The sequence below is a fragment of the Pelobates fuscus genome, chromosome 6 (genome assembly GCF_036172605.1).
Source record: "Pelobates fuscus isolate aPelFus1 chromosome 6, aPelFus1.pri, whole genome shotgun sequence".
NCBI classification, from domain to species: Eukaryota; Metazoa; Chordata; class Amphibia; order Anura; family Pelobatidae; genus Pelobates; species Pelobates fuscus.
In genome coordinates this window covers 221,445,024-221,467,424 of record NC_086322.1, presented here as the reverse complement: position 1 = coordinate 221,467,424, position 22,401 = coordinate 221,445,024, and the positions used below count along the sequence as shown (strand labels likewise).

The window sequence follows — 22,401 nt, the reverse complement described above, 5'->3', positions numbered from 1 at the left end:
ATGGAAATGTCACATCATATAGGTAGCTATCAAATATTATAAAAGCCTTCCCAATGCTTCTACACATTAACTAAACCATTGTTGTCATTTGGCCTAGATACATTTATATTAAATGCATTAAACTACCGTACTTTAATGCTGGTTTACGCTTCTCGCTGTTTGTTTTATGGCTCACTGCTATTCGGCCAAAAGCTGCTGGCCTTAAACAGTCTCTGTTTAACCTGGCAACATTATTTGATTTAATATACAATAAGACTAAAATAGTAAACTCTGCATGTTCTCCACTTATGTGCAGTTTGTTGCACTCACTGAAAATTTACATAAAAGCATGTACAGTGGTTGATCTTCAGAACACAAGATTCAGGGCCATTAATCCCAAAATCATTTTTTGTTTACTTGAGTTTTCTTCCCGTGAACCTAATATAGATTTACTGGAAATCAGAAAGATTTATAGGGACCTCTTTACCAATCTGAATTTAACTAACATTCACACAGTCATGGTTTTTAGGGAATGTTACAAAATCTCGATACTTAAAGAGGTAATTATGAAAAACACAACAAACAAACAAAACATCTGCATTAATGCTAATGTGATAATGTATCCTTAATATTTCATTAGTGAACAAAACACATAGTGTATAAGCTAACCTGTAGAAATTCTAAAGCCCTACACTGCTCTGGCTGAACTACGGCCGTTAGTCTGGATAAGAGTCCTACAAGTCCTGACATATTGAGTGTTTCTTAGATAAACAGCGTTTGCTCTCTAACATTTTCTCCTCCAGCAGGTCACAAAGAAAGACTTTATCCTGTATTTCTTGTTCATTCACAGAATATCAATCATGCTACAGGCTTCTAGCTCCATTAGTTTTCCTGTAATAGCCACAAAGAGCGCTAGGTTGGAAGGTATGTATAAATTGCTGCAGCAAATTGGTTAGATAACAAAATTACTATCAAATGAAATAATATTAATATAGAAGAGAATTAAAATACTCCCGTTGTATTTTTATGTTGGATGGTTGCTTACTTCCAATTTATTTTTGGCTTGGGGAGGTACTTATCCATTCTTCTTTTCTTTGCTGTATTATGCTTTATGGATTTAGTTTAAAGTTATAGGCAAAAACTACAATACTATTATAATGCTCAAACGGACATAAATATTTATTCTAAAAAGAAATATGTGGTTACATTTTAATTTTTTTTATTTTTTTGTATGGTGGCATTTGTAGTTATTAATGTACTCGTGTTGCAGTTTATTATTGGATTCTGAAAACCGTGGTCATTCTTTGAAACCAAATGACGTTTTCTCTCAGCTTGCTTTTTGTTCTAATTAATTCATATATAACTGGATTAAAGGAACACTATAGGGTCAGGAACACAGTATGTATTCCTGAACCTATAGTGTTTAACCCACCATTTAGGTGGCTTGTCTCCCGTTAGCCCCACTATAAAAGTTTAAAACTCACCTTATTTCCAGCGCCACGCGGAAACCCAGCGCTGGCCCCGCCCCTTTTGTGACATCATCCAAACGATTTGTATCCAATCCAATGCTTTCCATACTGAGCGTGGGGACGCTAAACGTCAGGGCCGCTTTTTCAGCAGCACTGACCCAGGAAGCACCTCCATTGGCCATCCAAGGAGTGGCCACTTGGAGGTGTTCCTAGAGGCAATGTAAATACTGCCTTTTTTCCGAAAAGGCAGTGTTTGCATGAAAAAAGTATGAAGGGAACTATTAAATTGTAGTTGTTCTGGTGACTATAGTGTCCCTTTAATAATTCTCGCAAGTGAAACATTTTGGTGGCATTATAACGCATTTGTCATGCAATCTGAAGGTTTCTTATATAAGATGAATTTCAAATATGTGTCAGAAATTGTAATTAAGCAATCAAGCTCTAAAACCATTATAAAATGACTGGTTGTAGTATAAACCCCAAGAGACCCAGATCCTCAAGGACAAGTGATACAAAATATAAAAAGTAAATAAAATTATAAAAATTAAAAATATTTTATGAAATATAAAATAACCTCACTTACATCTTGTCTATCTATCTATCTATCTATCTATCTATCTATCTATCTATCTATCTATCTATCTATCTATCTATCTATCTATCTATCTATCTATCTATCTATCTATCTATCTATCTATCATCTATCCCATACTGATACTACCATACTTTTACACACAAAGACACAAACAGACGCATACTGCTACCCACACTGTACACACACACACACAGTACTACACATGCTACTCCACACGCTGTTATACACTGCTACATACACACTTTCTACACACATACGGACACACATAGACATGCTCTCAGATATTGACATATACGCTACACATGTGCACATACTACACAAAAAGTCACTCTAAATATTTGTGAATGTACAATAATTTTGATCATATTTAAACAATAATGTTATTATTGGAGGGTGATTGACAATTCTGTGTCTACAGGCGCTTATGACGTAAATCTACATCTGTCTTTATCTGTCTAGCAAATGATTTCGGTATTTTTCAGTTAGCAGTACACTACATTGGACTCTGCAGGGATTTTGCAGTTAATTTACAAAAATACGAAAAATTAACTGTCTTTTTGCATACCGCTGGTCTCAACTGTTTTTCTGCAATAGATTTGCAATGACTAAATAGCTGAGAATGCAATGCATAGCAATGGGGTAAAATCCTTAGTAATCATACTTAGTAGCAGCTGCTCTTACTACAAATGTACTGAGGAAGCTGGGTCACAAGATAGGTGTAGTGGAATTAGTGGTAGTCTGTGGTTAGGGATAGCAGTATGATGGTAGTTGGACAATATTTGTTGGTCCACAGGTCAGGAGTAGCGGTTTTATGTAGTGGCTGGTTGGATTATTAGTAGAGGTATCCCAATTTGGGGGAGAATATTCAATCTAGCTCTAGAACAGTTTGATTCCCAAATTACATTATTATTCTTATTATTTATATGGTGATAACATTTTCCGCAGTGCTTTATAATTATAGAAAGGGGAAATTTGGCAACTTGTGATTTAAATACAAAATAATCTTGACAGAGACAAGAGGTGACCATGCTCTATCCACTTAAACTGATGTGCAGATATACATCGGGGTATTTGGCTAATTAGCTGTCTGAGTCACTAACTTCCCAGAAGATTGGATCTTGTACAATTGCTTCTCACTCCTTAACCCCTTAAAGACACATGACATGTGTGACATGTCATGATTCCCTTTTATTCCAGAAGTTTGGTCCTTAAGGGGTTAAAAGTGAGCTGTAACTGTGCAGAATCTAAATGCCAAATCTGTTAGTGAGATTTCTTTTATTTTGTTTATACATATTTTTTTTTATTTTTTTTTTGCCAACATGGGGAAATTCTACTTGGTATGGTACTATAGTCAAGAATATAATAATAATAATAATAGAAAAATACGTTACTGTGATCATACTGTACTCGTTTGAATAAACAGCTCACATGTAAGCAGTAAGAAATGCACACTGCTGTTTTAATGTTAACCTTGTTAATATTGTGCAACTTCTGTATCTTGCTATTGGTGTGGTATCTGTGAGTCATTGAACAATTGGCTGATCATGGGATGAATACAATAGTTACACCAATCACAGTTCTGTGTGGGCAATTGGTGAAAATGATATATATAGACGATATACCGAGGCTCAATTAATGTGAGTGTAATATCACAGGGAATATAATATGTACCGTATATACTCGAGTATATGCCGACCCGAATATAAGCCGAGGCCCCTAATTTTACCCTAAAAAACTGGGAAAACGTATTGACTCGAGTATAAGACTAGGGTGGGTAATGCTGCAGCTACTGGTAAATTTCTAAATAAAATTAGATCCTAAAAAATGATATTAATTGAATTTTTATTTACAGTGTGTGTATATAATGAGTGCAGTGTGTGTATGAATGCAGTGTGTGTGTGTGTATGAATGCAGTGTGTGTGTGTATATGAATGCAGTGTGTGTGTATGAGTGCAGTGTGTATAGGAGTGCAGTGTGTGTGAATGCAGTGTGTGTGTGTGAGTGCAGTGTGTGTGTATGAGTGCAGTGTGTGTATGAGTGCAGTGTGTATATGAGTGCAGTGTGTGTGAATGCAGTGTGTGTGTGAATGCAGTGTGTGTATGAATTCAGTGTGTGTGTGTGTGTGTGTATGAGTGCAGTGTTTATATGAGTGCAGTGTGTGTGTATGAGTGCAGTGTGTTTATATGAGTGCAGTGTGTGTGTGTGAGTGCAGTGTGTGTGTGTGTATGAGTGCAGTGTGTGTGTGATGCAGAGTGTGATGCAGAGCCTTGGTGGGGGGTGGGCATTTTTATTATTATTTTTAAATTATAATAATTGTAATTTTATTTTGTTATATTCATTTTTTTATTATTATTTATTTTTATTTATTTTGTAATATTATTATTTTAAATATTTTATTTTATTATTATTATTTCTTTTTCGTCCCCCCTCCCTGCTTGATACATGGCAGGGAGGGGGGTCTCCTTCTCTGGGGGTCCAGTGGCATTGGCAGTTCAGTGGGAGGGGGAGGGGGGCTGTCAAAGAGCGCTTACCTCTCCTGCAGCTCCTGTCAGCTCCCTTCTCCTCCGCACCGGTCCGTGCAGCTCCCTCTGCCAGCTCACAGTGTAAGTCTCGCGGCCGCACTATGACCCCGCGGCTCTCGCAAGATTTACACTGGGAGCTGACAGAGGTGCTGAACGGACCGGCGAGGAGGAGAAAGGAGCTGACAGGAGCTGCAGGAGAGGTAAGCGCTCGCTGCCAGCCCCCTGTCTGTATTATGGCAATGTAAATTGCCATAATACAGACATTTACAACCAAAAAAAGTTTAAGCGCACACACACACCAAACAGGAGTGATTACCTGGGGTATAGCAAATAGGTATCTCCTCCTTAGTACACAATGATAGGGTTTGACAAATGGAAAATCCCTATATAAAAAATATAAATACAGAGAAGGACATAGTGCAACCTGTATAGTATATATACTTTAAAGTGAAAATTTGAGATGGAATCACTCACACTTTTTTGAGCCGTTTAGAAGTAGGCTCAGGACTTATACAGCTTTCATGTCACTTAAATGGGACATGCACATTTACTTGAATCCTCAGGCCGGTTCCCCTTAGGTCTCAATGATCATCAAGTTTGGAGTCAGGAGTCAGGAGCCAGGAGCCAGGAGCCAGGAGTATCAGGATAAGTAGTTTATTTTAACAAATAGTTAAAAGATAAGTAATAAAAAGCAATATTGCACACACAACGCGTTTCAACCAACTGGATGTGGTCTTCCTCAGGTGCTCTTCTAAATTACAATGGATATACCACAGTTTATATAGGGGAATCATTATCTGCTTAATTATTCAATTCACAACACTTGTATATGTAATTACCCTTATATGGTCCGGACCGGATGTGGTCTGCCACCTCCAATATGGCTCCACATTTTACTTATATGCAATATGTGCCCTGCGTATGAATGTATTCATAAGAGGACTGTTTGCCCACTCTTAAGATGGCCACCTTGCCCTCAAATCAAAAATGGACACCCCTATACCCCCAGGAGAGCGAAGAGAGTGTTTCCGCCTCCTCATCATGAAACCGGAAGCAATATCGACGGTTTCGGCTGGTATATGCGTTACCGGAAGTGACGCGACGGGCGGACTCCATTTTCGGATACGTCACCGGAAGTGACGAAACGGAACACGAGAGGACCTTAGATACACCTATTTTCGCAGTCACACATGATTTCACCATATTATGGTAGCTGACTGTGATGGGGATAGGATATATCTATTGTTTATACTGATTGTTTTTATAATGTATATTGTATATTGGATCCATTAATGTGCCCTTCCGAACCGGATGTGGAGCCATATTGGAGGTGGCAGACCACATCCGGTCCGGACCATATAAGGGTAATTACATATACAAGTGTTGTGAATTGAATAATTAAGCAGATAATGATTCCCCTATATAAACTGTGGTATATCCATTGTAATTTAGAAGAGCACCTGAGGAAGACCACATCCAGTTGGTTGAAACGCGTTGTGTGTGCAATATTGCTTTTTATTACTTATCTTTTAACTATTTGTTAAAATAAACTACTTATCCTGATACTCCTGGCTCCTGGCTCCTGGCTCCTGACTCCTGACTCCAAACTTGATGATCATTGAGACCTAAGGGGAACCGGCCTGAGGATTCAAGTAAATGTGCATGTCCCATTTAAGTGACATGAAAGCTGTATAAGTCCTGAGCCTACTTCTAAACGGCTCAAAAAAGTGTGAGTGATTCCATCTCAAATTTTCACTTTAAAGTATATATACTATACAGGTTGCACTATGTCCTTCTCTGTATTTATATTTTTTATATAGGGATTTTCCATTTGTCAAACCCTATCATTGTGTACTAAGGAGGAGATACCTATTTGCTATACCCCAGGTAATCACTCCTGTTTGGTGTGTGTGTGCGCTTAAACTTTTTTTGGTTGTACATGTTTCTTTAAGTATATATAGTGGTGATATACTTGGTTTTGGCTGCACCATCCATCGATTTGATTCTTTAGCGCCACTTCTATACTATTTCCTGTTACTCATAACTATAATACAGACATTGACCCGAGTATAAGCCGAGTTGGGGTTTTTCAGCACAAAAAATGTGCTGAAAAACTCGGCTTATACTCGAGTATATACGGTAATTATATTGTATGCATTTCCTTGTTATTTTCTGGCTGTGGAGGGAGATAATGGTATACATGTTATATTTATGTAATATGTGTGCTGTTCAGTAATTTTTTCAATGCAATGTACCATGCCTGCATTTATATCCTTTATGGCAGCGAATGTAGTGTAAGCCCTCCATTTAAATTACCATTTAATTGCCTGTCTTGTTGATAAAGATGAAATCTGGCTATTACTGGACCACTTACTAGTGCTTCATTTCTTCTGTGAACCTACACCACACATCATTGTAACAGCACCTTAGTTCTAGAAACATTTCTGGAATGATTTTGCTGATAGGATATCAGGATGCATGTCTGGATCTGGGGAAAGAAAGATTACAAAGCAAGTTCAGAATTTAAATACATAATAATGCTTTTCTGGAAGGAATGAGGTAGGAAGTGTAGATGTGTTGGGGGTTGTATAGCATTTGGTGTGACACTGACATTTTTGCCAAAACATATTTTTATCTCCCTAAAAATGCATATTCTATATTAATATGACTGTATTGGTTACAAACTACACAGAAATTAACATCCACAAGGCATACAATGCCAGACGTTGCAAATGTGTCCGATTATACTGAGGAAGCTGGGTTAAAAAAAAAGTTGCATGGAATTTTTGTCTAGATTAAAGGAAACTATTTCCAACAAATGGGACTGCACACAATAAGCAGATGGGTATTATAGTGGTGCTTCATAGACTTGGATGGCTACATACCCCTATACATACAGTGCATAGAAATGAAAGCTGTCCACGCACTCAAAGGGTAAAAACCAAAGGCAGATTTGTATTGAAACAGATGCAACGTTTCAGCCTCAGCCAGAGAAACTGGATTGAGAAATACTCCAAATGGGGCGGAAACATCGCCTCTGCTTCAATAGAAATCTGCCCTTTGAGCACCCAGAGAACTTTTGATTCTATTCATTGATTGATGGTAACTTACCTAATTGCTTGCAGATCATGTTGCAAAATTTCTAAAATGTTTGATTTTGCGGAGAGGAAATCAAGGTTCAGATTTGGATTTAAAGAAAGAAGGAATGCAAATAAGAAAAAATATAATTGGCTACAGATCTATTTTAAACTCAACACATATAATATACTTACTACTAGTATCTGTTTTGTACTTAGTTTTGCCAGTTTCTGTGCTAGTCACTCTCCAAAATAGAAAATGATTGTATCTGCTTAGATTCTACATAAACTGCTTATTTAATTATTGACCTCGTCTGAGCATTGAACATATATTGTGAAATGCCAGTCTCTTGTTCTTTATATTAAATACTTATTATATTATGTACGACCAGAAAATGATTACCGTGAGATCCTTTGGTGTATGTGTCAGTTTTAGTGCAAGCATCAAATGCAACGTTTGTCCTAGTTTGGCATTGGTGTAGTTAATATGACTGGCAATTTTTGAAATGTTTACTCTAGAAATGGTCTATACTTGGGTACTACTTTTTATGAATTATTACAACAAGACTTAAATCCTTTAGTGGCAATAAAATAGTTTTGTTTTTCCTTTACCTTCTCTATTTTATTTTCTTCCAAAAAAACAGTGCGTGGTCTTCATTATACTTTGACCTCGTCCGTGACAGATTTGTCCTTGTATTGAATAGAAATTGTATCTCTGCAACAGAAAAACATCATCTGATACCTTGAAAGAAGCAGAAGATGAATGATAATAAATGATCGTTTTGCTCTAGGCTGTATAGTGTAGATGATTTTCATGGCTCCATTACATTTCTAACATAATGGAAAATACTCTGTAATGTAATTATTTTTGGCAGTATAGTAAACTGAAAGCTTAACTGCAGAAAAAATATGAACACTGTAATGAATTTATTAAACTATGAAGTCATTAGGCAAAGCAAAGCATGTGATGGGTTCTGCAGGTATTTTAATTTGCTATTCCACTAGAAGGAGTCTTATACCACCTAAACTTTATACACTTTCTAATTACACAGCAAAATGTTTTTGTGTACGATTATACTGAGGAAGCTGGGTTAAAAAAAAAGTTGCATGGAATTTTTGTCTAGATTAAAGGAAACTATTTCCAACAAATGGGACTGCACACAATAAGCAGATGGGTATTATAGTGGTGCTTCATAGACTTGGATGGCTACATACCCCTATACATACAGTGCATAGAAATGAAAGCTGTCCACGCACTCAAAGGGTAAAAACCAAAGGCAGGTTTGTATTGAAACAGATGCAACGTTTCAGCCTCAGCCAGAGAAACTGGATTGAGAAATACTCCAAACTCCGACAATGGAATTAAAGATGCACTCTGTATATCAGAACTACTACAGGTTAGTGCAGTGGTTATGGTGCAAATAGTCTGTGGTGCAATCCCATTTTTTTTTTCAAACAGTTTGGGAGCAGTTTGGCAAATGTTGGCGCTCTCTGACACCCATAGAGTGCCCCGTGTCTGGCTGCCACCATATGTAGAATTTTTAATTTTGTCCTGACTGCATGGCAGTGATAGGCTGAGAGGACTTAGTGGGCTTACCTCTCCCCAGAACTCTCAGCCAATTATCGTCATTAAGGCTGGATAGAATTGATATTAATAATTTATAAGTGTAAATTATGCGAGACCAATGTGACAGGAGAGGTGGTAGTCTGGGGACAGTTTTAGTCAAACTACTGCCAGACATTTTTTTTAAATGTGTGGCAGCACCTATAGACTCTTTGCCTATAAGCACTTTAGTGACGTGCCCCTGTCATATGTATTGGCGTCAGATTTATGCTGTGGTAACAATAATATGAAAGTATTCAACAGGGCATTTACATGTTATTTTTACTGGCCCTATCAATATCACTATTTTTTTTTTTTTTACCTCAGAAAGATGAAAGGAAAATTTGACTCTACCTGCAATAATACCTGCATGTTTTAGACACTAGAGCACTAATCACTGAGCTATCCCACAATGCTGAACGCTGCTGGAGAAAGTCTCACTCTGCATCTGACTTTGTCCACTATAAATTTATGCTGCGCTCCTACAGCATGGCTCTTTCCTCTGCAAAAGTAAACTACTTCAAAACCCTCATAAGCACACTGTCCCATCAACCCAAACACCTGTTTCACACTTTTGATGCTCTTCTTCGCCCTGTGACTACCCCTCCTTCCACCACCTTGTCCGCCACAAACTTTGCATCTCATTTCACTGAGAAGATCTCTACAATCAGGAAAGAGATCTCTAATCTCTCTCCTTCCCCTATCATTATATCACCCAACCCCACTCCCCCTGCCACCCTATGCACATTTTCACCTGCTACAGCACAAGAGGTTTCTGCACTGCTCCTGTCCTCCCGCCCCACCACCTGCTCTCTCGATCCTATTCCCTCGCATCTCATCCGCACTTTGTCTCCCTTTCTTGCTCTTCCTCTCGCTAGCATTTTCAATCTCTCCCTTTCCTCTGGCACATTTCCCTCACCCTTCAAACATGCAACCGTAACCCCGATTCTGAAAAAGCCCAACCTTGATCCCAACTCCCCATCCAACTACCGCCCTATCTCACTACTCCCATTTGCCTCCAAGATCCTCGAGAGAGTTGTGTACGCCAGATTGACAGACTTTCTCGAATCCAACTCTCTGCTTGACCCCCTTCAGTCTGGATTCCGCGCTGGTCACTCTGTCGAAACTGCTGTGACCAAAGTATCCAACGACTTAATTGCTGCTAAATCTCACGGCCAATACTCTATCCTAATCCTCCTTGATCTTTCTGCCGCATTTGACACTGTTGATCATCAACAGCTTCTTCACATTCTTCGTAACTTTGGTCTACGGGATACTGCTCTCTCCTGGTGCTCCTCCTACCTCTCCCAGCGCTCTTTCAGTGTTTATTTCTCTGGTTCTGCCTCTTCTCACCAACCCCTCTCTGTCGGCGTCCCCCAAGGATCTGTCCTCGGCCCCCTATTGTTCTCCATCTATACTGCCTCCCTTGGTAAACTCATCAGCTCCTTTGGTTTCCAATATCATTTATATGCAGATGATACGCAAATCTACCTGTCCTCCCCTGATCTCTCTCCGCCCACCTTGACTCGTGTTTCTGACTGCCTCTCTGCAATTTCCAACTGGATGGCTGCTCACTTCCTTAAACTCAACCTGTCCAAAACAGAACTTCTAGTTTTTCCTCCCTCAAGTGCTGCTACTCCTGTTGTCTCCATCCAAGTCAACGGCGCTACTATCACCTCTACCTCGCAGGCTCGCTGCCTAGGGGTTCTTTTCGATTCTGACCTCTCTTTTATTCCCCATGTCCAATCGATAGTCAAATCCTGTCGCTTCCAACTCAAGAACATAGCGCGCATCCGCCCATATCTAACGCCAGACGCGGCTAAGATATTGGTTCATGCTGTTGTTCTCTCTCGCCTCGACTACTGCAATCCCCTTCTGACCGGTCTTACATGTTCCCAGCTTGCACCGCTGCAATCTGTAATGAATGCGGCTGCAAGGCTTATTTTCCTGTCCGGTCGCACCTCCCACGCCTCCACGCTCTGTCAGTCCCTGCATTGGCTTCCAGTTAGATATAGGGCCCAATTCAAAATTCTGGCACTTGCTTACAAATCCCTACATAATGCTGCTCCAACATACCTATCCTCCCTCATACACAAGTATGTCCCGTCGAGACCCCTGCGCTCATCCCAAGACCTACGCCTATCCTCTGCCCGGATCCCCACCTCTGACGCTCGCCTTCAAGACTTCTCTAGGGCTGCACCTATTCTGTGGAACTCCCTTCCCTCCTCAATCAGACTTTCACCCAGCCTCCACTCCTTCAAAAAATCTTTGAAAACTCACTTCTTCGTTAAAGCGTATCAATTAAACTGTCAGCAGGCTTCTCATCCCCCACCCCATGACTCCTTTCCTGCAACTGTCAAAAATGACCTACCAAGCACTCAATAAACCCTTCTCTAACAAACTATTTAATTCCCCTACTTTAACCCGTTTGTGTCACTATACCCCACTCCCTCTAGCATGTAAGCTCATTGAGCAGGGCCCTCAACCCCCTCTGTTCCTGTACGTCCAGTGGTCTGATTATGTGTCTGTTAGTCCACCCATTGTACAGCGCTACGGAATTTGTTGGCGCTATATAAATAATAAAATAATAATAATAATAATAATGCTTTTCATCCATTTTACCTTCTTAAAGGATGGTCATCTGGAGTAAAAAGAAGTGTCTCTCTCGCCAGGCTCAATTTATTTTTTGTCTTGTTTACTATCATTAGTATTATTTTTATAATCTCTTGCATTGAGCAGGTTTACACTTGTAGATGTGCTGAAGACAGTGTAGGTTTTTATGCTGAACTTTGCCTCTCTTCTTGGTGGTGTTGCCTTCCAATGTCCAACCAGGCTTGAGTGTCTATCAAATTTATAGTAACTTATTCTTGCATGGAAACAGAAATTTATAATTTAGAGAGACAGTTTGCAAGATAAATGCAAATAATACCAAGCCTGTTGATGAACACAAAATATTTTTTCACCTGTCGTGCCAAAGAAACTGGTGAAAATGAAATCAACTACAAAGCATTCTTTTGAAGAGTACCATGTTCCAGTAATATAAAATTTAATTTACGATCATAAAAAAAAATTAAAAAATTCCAGGACACAGAGCTTTTTATTTTTATTATACTTAATAATGGTTGCATATAACGTTTATCAAGTGCTTGACATTGATTTTACATTACATGCAACACACCTCCAGCTCACTCCTCTTCTACTACTATTCTTCTAACATCTTCTAGCTACCTTCTTCTCTTGGGCTAGCTTGCCCATATTCCAACATTGACTTGATTAAAATGTACTAAATGTTGCTACAGTAATTTAAAAGATGAGTATCCCTGTAGATAGATTTCAGGTTGTATTCTTCAGATGTTAACAGATTGTAGAGTCTTCTGTTTCCTCCTTTTTATGTTCCACTAACTTCCTAATGTTCCTCAGCTGTAGAAGAAGATTCTATGGCTTGTTATTAGACTGTTCAAATATATACAGGGAGTGCAGAATTATTAGGCAAGTTGTATTTTTGAGGATTAATTTTATTATTGAACAACAACCATGTTCTCAATGAACCCAAAAAACTCATTAATATCAAAGCTGAATATTTTTGGAAGTAGTTTTTAGTTTGTTTTTAGTTTTAGCTATTTTAGGGGGATATCTGTGTGTGCAGGTGACTATTACTGTGCATAATTATTAGGCAACTTAACAAAAAACAAATATATACCCATTTCAATTATTTATTTTTACCAGTGAAACCAATATAACATCTCAACATTCACAAATATACATTTCTGACATTCAAAAACAAAACAAAAACAAATCAGTGACCAATATAGCCACCTTTCTTTGCAAGGACACTCAAAAGCCTGCCATCCATGGATTATGTCAGTGTTTTGATCTGTTCACCATCAACATTGCGTGCAGAAGCAACCACAGCCTCCCAGACACTGTTCAGAGAGGTGTACTGTTTTCCCTCCTTGTAAATCTCACATTTGATGATGGACCACAGGTTCTCAATGGGGTTCAGATCAGGTGAACAAGGAGGCCATGTCATTAGATTTTCTTCTTTTATACCCTTTCTTGCCAGCCACGCTGTGGAGTACTTGGACGTGTGTGATGGAGTATTGTCCTGCATGAAAATCATGTTTTTCTTGAAGGATGCAGACTTCTTCCTGTACCACTGCTTGAAGAAGGTGTCTTCCAGAAACTGGCAGTAGGACTGGGAGTTGAGCTTGACTCCATCCTCAACCCGAAAAGGCCCCACAAGCTCATCTTTGATGATACCAGCCCAAACCAGTACTCCACCTCCACCTTGCTGGCGTCTGAGTCGGACTGGAGCTCTCTGCCCTTTACCAATCCAGCCACGGGCCCATCCATCTGGCCCATCAAGACACACTCTCATTTCATCAGTCCATAAAACCTTAGAAAAATCAGTCTTGAGATATTTCTTGGCCCAGTCTTGACGTTTCAGCTTGTGTGTCTTGTTCAGTGGTGGTCGTCTTTCAGTCTTTCTTACCTTGGCCATGTCTCTGAGTATTGCACACCTTGTGCTTTTGGGCACTCCAGTGATGTTGCAGCTCTGAAATATGGCCAAACTGGTGGCAAGTGGCATCTTGGCAGCTGCACGCTTGACTTTTCTCAGTTCATGGGCAGTTATTTTGCGCCTTGGTTTTTCCACACGCTTCTTGCGACCCTGTTGACTATTTTGAATTGTTCGATTATCACGCTTCAGAAGCTTTGCAATTTTAAGAGTGCTGCATCCCTCTGCAAGATATCTCACTATTTTTTGACTTTTCTGAGCCTGTCAAGTCCTTCTTTTGACCCATTTTGCCAAAGGAAAGGAAGTTGCCTAATAATTATGCACACCTGATATAGGGTGTTGATGTCATTAGACCACACCCCTTCTCATTACAGAGATGCACATCACCTAATATGCTTAATTGGTAGTAGGCTTTCGAGCCTATACAGCTTGGAGTAAGACAACATGCATAAAGAGGATGATGTGGTCAAAATACTCATTTGCCTAATAATTCTGCACTCCCTGTAGTTCAATGCCTAGGTAGGAACACTGAAAAGCCATCCTTTATGGTCCAACTGGTGGTCTTAGCTCTGCCTTCTACGGCAGAAGCAAGTTTACATTTCAGTGCTTTTTTGCATGGTGAAGCTTTCGGTTATGTGTGATTTGGCTATTGTTGAGTATTTGATTTTATGTAATAGTGGAAAGAATAAGACATGTATCTATTTATTGTTTCATTACTTTCTATTTATTGCTCCGTTAGTGTTCCTCTGAAGTTTGTCTCGAGTCTCTGCTCTTTCCTGACGAGGTCCGTCACTCAGGGGAATGCGTTAATGACGAGTGACGGACCTCGTCCGTCACCCGTTAAAATTAACCCCAGATCGCCACAATTGTGGCGTTTGCGGGGTTAATGGTGCTCCGGTCTGCCTCTGTATTAGAGGCAGACCGAGAGCACCGGATCGGGCTGTCCCAGTACATGTGCCCACTCTGACAGCATGTCAGAGCGGGCACATGTGCTCTGTATACTCACCTCCGCCTCCCTGCACTTCCGGGTTCAGTGTGAAGTGCAGGGAGACGGATCAGTGTTGATCCTGCCCCCTGGTGACAAAAAAAATAAAGTGTATTTAAAATCCCACCCCCCTCTACCCCCCCTTTACCCATTTTAATAAAAAAGTAACCCCTTCCCTGCCAATCGATCACTGACTACAGTGATCAATTGGCAGGGATTAAATTTTACTATGATCTGATTTTTTTTTAACCCCTGAGGGTTAATTCTTTTTTTTTTTTTTAACCCTCAGGGGTTAAATTTATTTTATTAATTAATTTAAATATTTTAAAATTATAAATTTAGCTAGCTGGGGAGGGTGGAAGTTAGTGGGGAATTGGGGGATTTAGTATTAGGCTAACTAGGGGTTAACGTTAAAAAAGTTTAAAAATAAGCTTTAAAAAGTTAAAAAATTAAGTTAAAAAAAGTTTTAATAACGTTTAAGTAATAAATAAAAAAAATAAACCCTTTACCCAGTCCAAATAAAAATTAACCCCTTCCCTGCCAGTCGATCACTGCCTACAGTGATCAAAATACAGATCACAGTATTATACTGTGATCTAATTTTTTTTTTAACCCCTGACGATTAACTTTTATTTATTTTTTAACCCTCAGGGGTTAAATTTATTTAATAAACTAATTTAAATATTGTATAATTAAATATTTTGCTAGCTGGGGTGGGTGGGAGTTATGGGAAAATGGGGAATTTACTGTTAGTGCTGCTTACTGCTAGTTAGGGGTTAACGTAAAAAAAAGCTTAGAAAAATGTTAAATCTGTAAAAAAAAGTTTTACGAAAGTTTAGGAAACTTTAAAAAAATTAACAAGCAAAACAAAAGTTAAAAAAATAATTTTAAAAAGTAAAAAAAGTTTTAAAAAGTAAAAAAATACATTTAATAACGCTCATTACCACTACACCTGGTACAAGCTAGCGGAAAAATTATCCCACGCTAAGGTTCAAAATATGCCTTTTGAAATACCCTGGGATGTCTTCTTTAAGAAATGGTATGGCTTTATGGGGTATTTGGATTATATAGCCTGGTAAAATACTCTAAAATGGGACATGGGCACAGCGTAAAAATGTAAAGTTTGAAAAAAAATGGAATGGCTGTGTCCCAAATGTGCCCCTCCGATTTCCACATATACCTGCCAAAGGTACATACGGGGGTATTTTTGTACTCAGCAGACATAGCTGAGCAACATTTGAAGTATTATACAGTGGTAGTACACATATGGTTTGCAAAATATACTGTGCAAACTCACTTTGTGTGTCAAAAATGCTTATTACCACTACACCTGGTACACGCTAGCGGAAAAATTATCCCACGCTAAGGTTCAAAATATGTCTTTTGAAATACCCTGGGGTGTCTACTTTAAGAAATGGTAGGCCTTTGTGGGGTAGTTTGAATTTAAAACCTGCGAAGATGCTTGGAAATTGCACATAGGCCCAGCGTCAAAATTCAAAGTTTGGTAAAAACTGATATGGCTTGGTCTCCTATATGGCACTGTAGCTTCACAAAATAGTGCCATAGACATACAATGGGGGTGTCCTTTTACTCAGAAGACTTAGCTGAGCATAATTTGGGGGGTTTGAACTTAGTGGCACACATGAAATATACAAAATGCCCAGCAAAAATGCAATCCATATGTAAAAAATGCACAAAATTATTTTTTACCACATACTTTGGCATGTAATGGTAAAAAAATGGGGGCATGTAAAGGCACAATATGCACCTTTTGATATACCCTGGAGTGTCTACTTTTACAAATGGTAGGCCTTTGTGGGTTTTTTTTGAACAGTCAAACTGTTATAATACCCCAAATGGAAGCATAGGCTCATTAAATCCGTCTCTCAAAATTCTACTGTGAATACTGAAAAGGACAGGTCTCCTATATGGCACTGTAGCTTCACGAAATAGTGCCAAAGACATACAATGGGGGTACCGTTGTACTGAGCAGAAGTAACTGAACACATAATAAAACTTTGTACAGGAATAGCACACACCAACTTTACAAAATACACATGAGAAGTTCTTTGTTATAAGTTTGTGTGCGAAAACCCCCAAAAAACACAATTTTACTCCAATATTTAGCAGAGGTTGGCGGTAAAATGGCTACGTAGAAAGTGTCAAAACAACCTTAGGTAAATAGCCTGTGGTGTCTACTTTATAATAATATACTTTTGTGTGGCAATTTTGTTTTCTTTTATTGCTATTAAGCTTACAAGACAAACATACCAAATTCTAAAATCGCTCCACATTAAAAGTTTATTTTACTCCTTGTGCTTTGTGACCTGTAACTACCAAAAAAAACTTAAAATCCCAGACACATTATATATTCTGTATATCAGAACAACTAAATGAATTTATTTTTAATTACTTTCCTTAACCTGCACTAATTTTGCACACATTATTATTGCAAAAACTGTAAAAAAAAAACAAACTTTTTCATTTTTTTTGCATTTTTCTGTATTTTTTTTATAATAAATAAGCATGTATATATATAAATATGTTACATCAAATTAAAGCCCTTTCTGTCCTTTAAAAAACGGTATATAATATGCGTCGGTGCAATAAATTAGTCAAATGCAAATTGCAGTTGAACGCAAACAGCAAAAAATGCCGTTGTCATAAAGTGAAAGACAAGCTTCCGAAGCTCTGTCCTTAAGGGGTTAATGGTATTTACTGTCCACACATAAAAAGTTGTGCCGAGCAGCAACTAACTCCACAGAAGGGTTAATGCTGAGCAGCAATGCAATTATGCAAATGGGAACCTGGTAACTGCCTTTGGGGTCAAAGGCCGGTTACAGCCTATCAGATATAGAGGAGGGGTATTTAGGCCCAGTTCTCATCCTGCTCAGTGCCCTGTTGTGGTTTCCCTTGTGGTTGTCTGAGAATGCGTTATTTATTCTGGTAATTCTGGTTATTTGACTTTGGCATTGATTTTGACTTCCCTGTTTTCTGGCATCCCTGACTCCTGGCTTTTCCTTATTGTTGTGTCTCTTTCTGTTTCCCTTGACCTCGGCTATTCCTGACTATTCTTTGGTACGTTAGTCCGGCCATTCTAAGGTCCGGTATACGTTACCTATCAGCCCTCTGTGTAACACAATTCTACGTGCTGGATCATTCTGTAATCCTGACAAGTACACAGACATTTCTAGAGAGTCACTTTCTGAAATATTGTCTCCTGGGATATTTACATGTGGTTTTTGTTATTGTTGTAATAGCAACTAATTTTTTTGTGAAGCCGACTCGTCTTCAGAATATTGCACGCACTATCACAGTAATAAGCATATTCAATAATGATCACTACTTCTACAACATTCACAGCTGTTTAAACATCTTATCTAAATGTCTAGTATATCACTGAGGTGAGAACAACATGCACAGATACATACACAATACGCAGCACATGTTTTTCAAGTAAACTATTATTGTGCATGTCTCTGTGTTTTTGTTACAGCAGCTACCTTAGTTTATATGTCATGAGACTGAGCCCTCAAACTTCATACCTCACTTTTAGCATAAATTATGCAATTTTTACTTTCAATTTAACACAAAACAGGAAAAAACCCTAAAGCCTATTTTTATTGAGTATTGTTTAAGTGAAGACATTTGGCAATTTCCATTACTGCATGACAATAAAAGATGAGCTATTTTTGACAATTATAGAATATCACAACTATAATATTTACAAGAATTTAATGTCAATATATTCAGAGTTAAATTTACTGTAAACATTATTTTTACTAACAGACATAGCTTACCTGCAAATCCAAACATTTATTATTATTATTATTATTTCTGTCTGGAGCAAAATAATTTAATAGGAAACCATATAATCTCTAATATGTGTTTGCTAGCTACTAAATGGAATTTTCTTTGGGGGGTGGGGGGTGAGTGCAGTCCCCTAGTCAAACAGCACCAAGGTGCGGTTCTACACCTGGCAATGTCACAGAATGTTAAATGTGTATATAAATTAGATAGACAGAGAGATGGACAGACAGACAGACAGACGGTTAAATAGATAGATGTAGCACATCAATTTTTTTTAATTGCATCCTTTGAAAACATGTTAAATAAACAAAATAAATAAATACATTTGCAAAACTGCAACATCAGGTACACAGTTTTACTGTTTGATATTGAAAGTGTGGTCAAACATTCTTCGGATAAGCTTATTAGTAAAATTTACTCAACTATGCTTTATACATTGCATTTGGCGTGCTATGTGATATTCCATGTTCCAATTGGTTGTCACCTATGTTATCATTTATACAGAAAAAAGTCCTTTTTTTTTATTTTTTTTTATTTTTTTTTTAAGACTATGTTGTAGTGTCTATAAATTCCTCTAAAATACAACTGGATATGCTTAACTAATAGTGAAATGAAAACGCTTTTAGTGTGGAATCGAACATCCAATCAATTATCAGCGTGATAGTCCTTCATGTGCACTGTTTTGTTGTTTGTTCCTGTTTATCTACATTTCACTTTTTGTTTTCAGTTGACATGTGGTCAGTGGGGTGCATCATGGGCGAAATGATTAAAGGGGCCGTATTGTTTCCTGGCACTGATCGTATCCTTCCTAAAAACCATACATTTTTCTTCCAAGTCATTTCTACATATATATCTACATGCATATATGGGGTAATGTGTGTGTGTGTGATTCTGTGTGTATGTATGTATATGAAAATAAAAATAAAGATGTCAATATATTGATAGATAGATAGATAGATAGACAGACATGTATATACAGATATATATGTTTTCAAAACAAATTATACTGGATTATATATTTTTTTTCCCCCTCAGATTTATGTAAATCCCCGAAAAGGCCATTTATCAAAATCAAAACTCTTTTCAAAGATAATTGTTTAGGCTGTTTAGAGTCAGAGCACTGTGTTTCCGGTGAGGTGGCAAACACTTATTTTCGTTTTTCTATGATTTTTTTTTTTAAATGTATGAGCTCTTCTCTGGAATTTACAGAACTGAAAATTGAAAAACACTGTAAATCACCTATAATTGCCCAGCCTGGAACCCTCATTGCTTAGATTGGCTATTGAGCTGCCAGAGTTACACCTCTGGCACCAATGTGCATTTTCCCTATACATGCTGCCTTTCATATTATAATGCTATGCATACAGACTCCAGGCACCATGACCACTTCAAATCACTTTACTGTAAATGTAAAAGAAACAGAGCATCTTGTTTACAAATTGTTAACACAGATTCTCAGCATAAAAGGCATCTGGTGCAACTCAAGTCCTGGGACATCCCTCCCCCTGCAGCAAGGCAGAGTGATGTCACCGTAGGACTTAGAACGTGGCCTTGGTGTGGGATTTGGATTACAGGTACGTTTTCCTTTATTGCTTTATACGGAGGTCTGGGTGGTACTATGCCAACAAGAGTTACTCAAACTAGAACATTATTTAAAGAAAGTAACCCATTCGAGATTTAGCAAATTACATCACAATCTGGTTTGGACAAAATAAAAGGCAGGACAAACATTGCAAATTAGGGAAGAAATATAAAAATGTGTTAATGTCTCCTCTTCTCTGCATGCTTTATTTATGCTAAATGCCAAATGCAAAGCATATAGCTTATAACAAATCAGAAAGGCACCCAGTTGCAGGATAAAGAGGTGAGGATTTCTATTTTTTTTTTTTTTTCATACCTCACAAATAGATATTTATTAAATATAGGGATAGGTATACATAGTATTAACAATTCTGGAAACATGACAGTTCTCATTTAAATACAGATGATCGTCCAATTGTTATCTAGATCCATTGATTCTGTAGTAGACAGTGTGCTGGTAATTTAATAAATTCTTTACAAATGCTTATTATTTGTTGAGGAAATAGTGTTATCTATCCCGTTTTACCATAGTTGATCCAAACACCAATATATTCTGGGTGTTTAGTTGTTAAAACTTTGCTTAGTACAAAGTTTCTTTTATATGTACCTCCTGTTATTAGAGGTAACATCTGGCTAAGCATCATGGAGAATATAGTCCACAGATATCTGGAGTTCCAAGGTTAGCCACCAATGCTGTATAGAAAAATAGCTAGTCAAATTGGAATGTTTACGCCATTGATTAATTGTGGATGTTGGATTTTACAGTTCTTCCTTTTTTTTTAATTTGAAAGGTTTTATAGATTTTTTTTTCCCATGAAGTAAAGTAGGGAAGGGTACAGAAAAGAAAAGGGGGGAGGGGTAACATCAACAGTGCATAGTACAATATCTAGGCAATGAGATTGCCTATCTGATTTTAGTTAATTATTTTGTGTTGTACGACATTCCTTATGCAGTGTTACAGTGTGCCAAGCCATTTGATATTCATAGATTTTCCATCCCGCATTCTGGTTACATCTAATCCAGTTTACTCAATCTCCATGTGTCCCATAGGTTCCATGTCTCCATGGACCACTTTGAGGAGGGAAATATAGACGTAAGTCTAGTCTCATAACTTCGCTCTATGTCTATGTCAGCTTTAAGATGAGATATGGCTGGTATTGTGGTGGTTTTCACAATGCGTTTTTAGGCTGTTAGAATTATATGTATGATCAGCTTTTGCATTATTTAGGGACTGATTTTGGAAGCTCTAGGAGAAGATATGATAAGGCTGTAAAGTTTATGGACCATCCTGGGATTTCCTTAATTATACTGAGGACCTTATCCAAAAAGACTGCCACTGGAGCGCATTGCCACCACACATGGAGCAAAAAGCCTTCAATGCTTTTGCATCTCCAACAATTCGAAGGTGACAGTTCTTCCTTTTAATTTACACTTTTTAAACAATAATTTAATTTAGAAAACAAATTATTTTCTGTATGGCATAGATGGAGCTCTCATATTAAACATGTTATATAAAATAAAGAAGCACTCTAGGTTCTCATGCTCTTATTTATAAAAACTTTACTAACGGGTATTTTCTAAAATCCTTGTTGGATTATTTCCTCCCCCCCACCTTATTTTCTAAATGGAACCAAACCATGCAATTTTTAACATATATTTTGTTTTCTTTGTTTGTTGTTAAATTTAGATTTCTTTCCTTTTCTAAGCGCATATTCGTCGTTTTAAATTCTGTATTCATGTATGTATGTATTGATCATGTCCTGTTTCATTTAAAACAATAAATTGTTTTAAAAATAATAGAGCAGTATAGAACTAGTGTATATACCGGATGCAAAAGATTCTATGTCATATTCTTAAAGGACCACTATAGTGCCAGGAAAACATACTAGTTTTCCTGCCACTATAGTGCCCTGAGGGTGCCCCCACCCTCAGGGACCCCCTCCCGCCAGGCTCTGGGGAGAGGAAAGGGGTTAAAACTTACCTTTCTCCAGCGCCGGGCGGGGAGCTCTTCTCCTCCGCTCCTCCTCCTATTTGGCTGAATGGACACGCGCGGAAAGAGCTGCGCGCGCATTCAGCCGGTCTCATAGGAAAGCATTATCAATGCTTTCCTATGGACGCTTGCGTGCTCTCACTGTGATTTTCACAGTGAGAATCACGCAAGCGGCTCTAGCGGCTGTCAGTGAGACAGCCACTAGAGGATTTGAGGGCTGGATTAACCCATTTATAAACATAGCAGTTTCTCTGAAACTACTATGTTTATAAAA

General features: G+C 38.1%; 1 protein-coding gene across 6 annotated transcripts in view; it reads left to right on the top strand.

The window, feature by feature from the left end:
* MAPK10 (mitogen-activated protein kinase 10) overlaps positions 1–22,401 on the top strand; it is a 267,785-nt gene that overhangs the window by 195,377 nt on the left and 50,007 nt on the right. The window contains exon 8 of one of the 6 annotated variants that reach the window (XM_063458770.1): positions 19,284–19,355. The exons of the other annotated variants lie outside the window; for them this stretch is intronic. Coding sequence (XP_063314840.1) covers positions 19,284–19,355 — 72 coding nt within the window. The remainder of the gene's footprint in view (positions 1–19,283; positions 19,356–22,401) is intronic. 6 annotated transcript variants of the gene reach the window in all.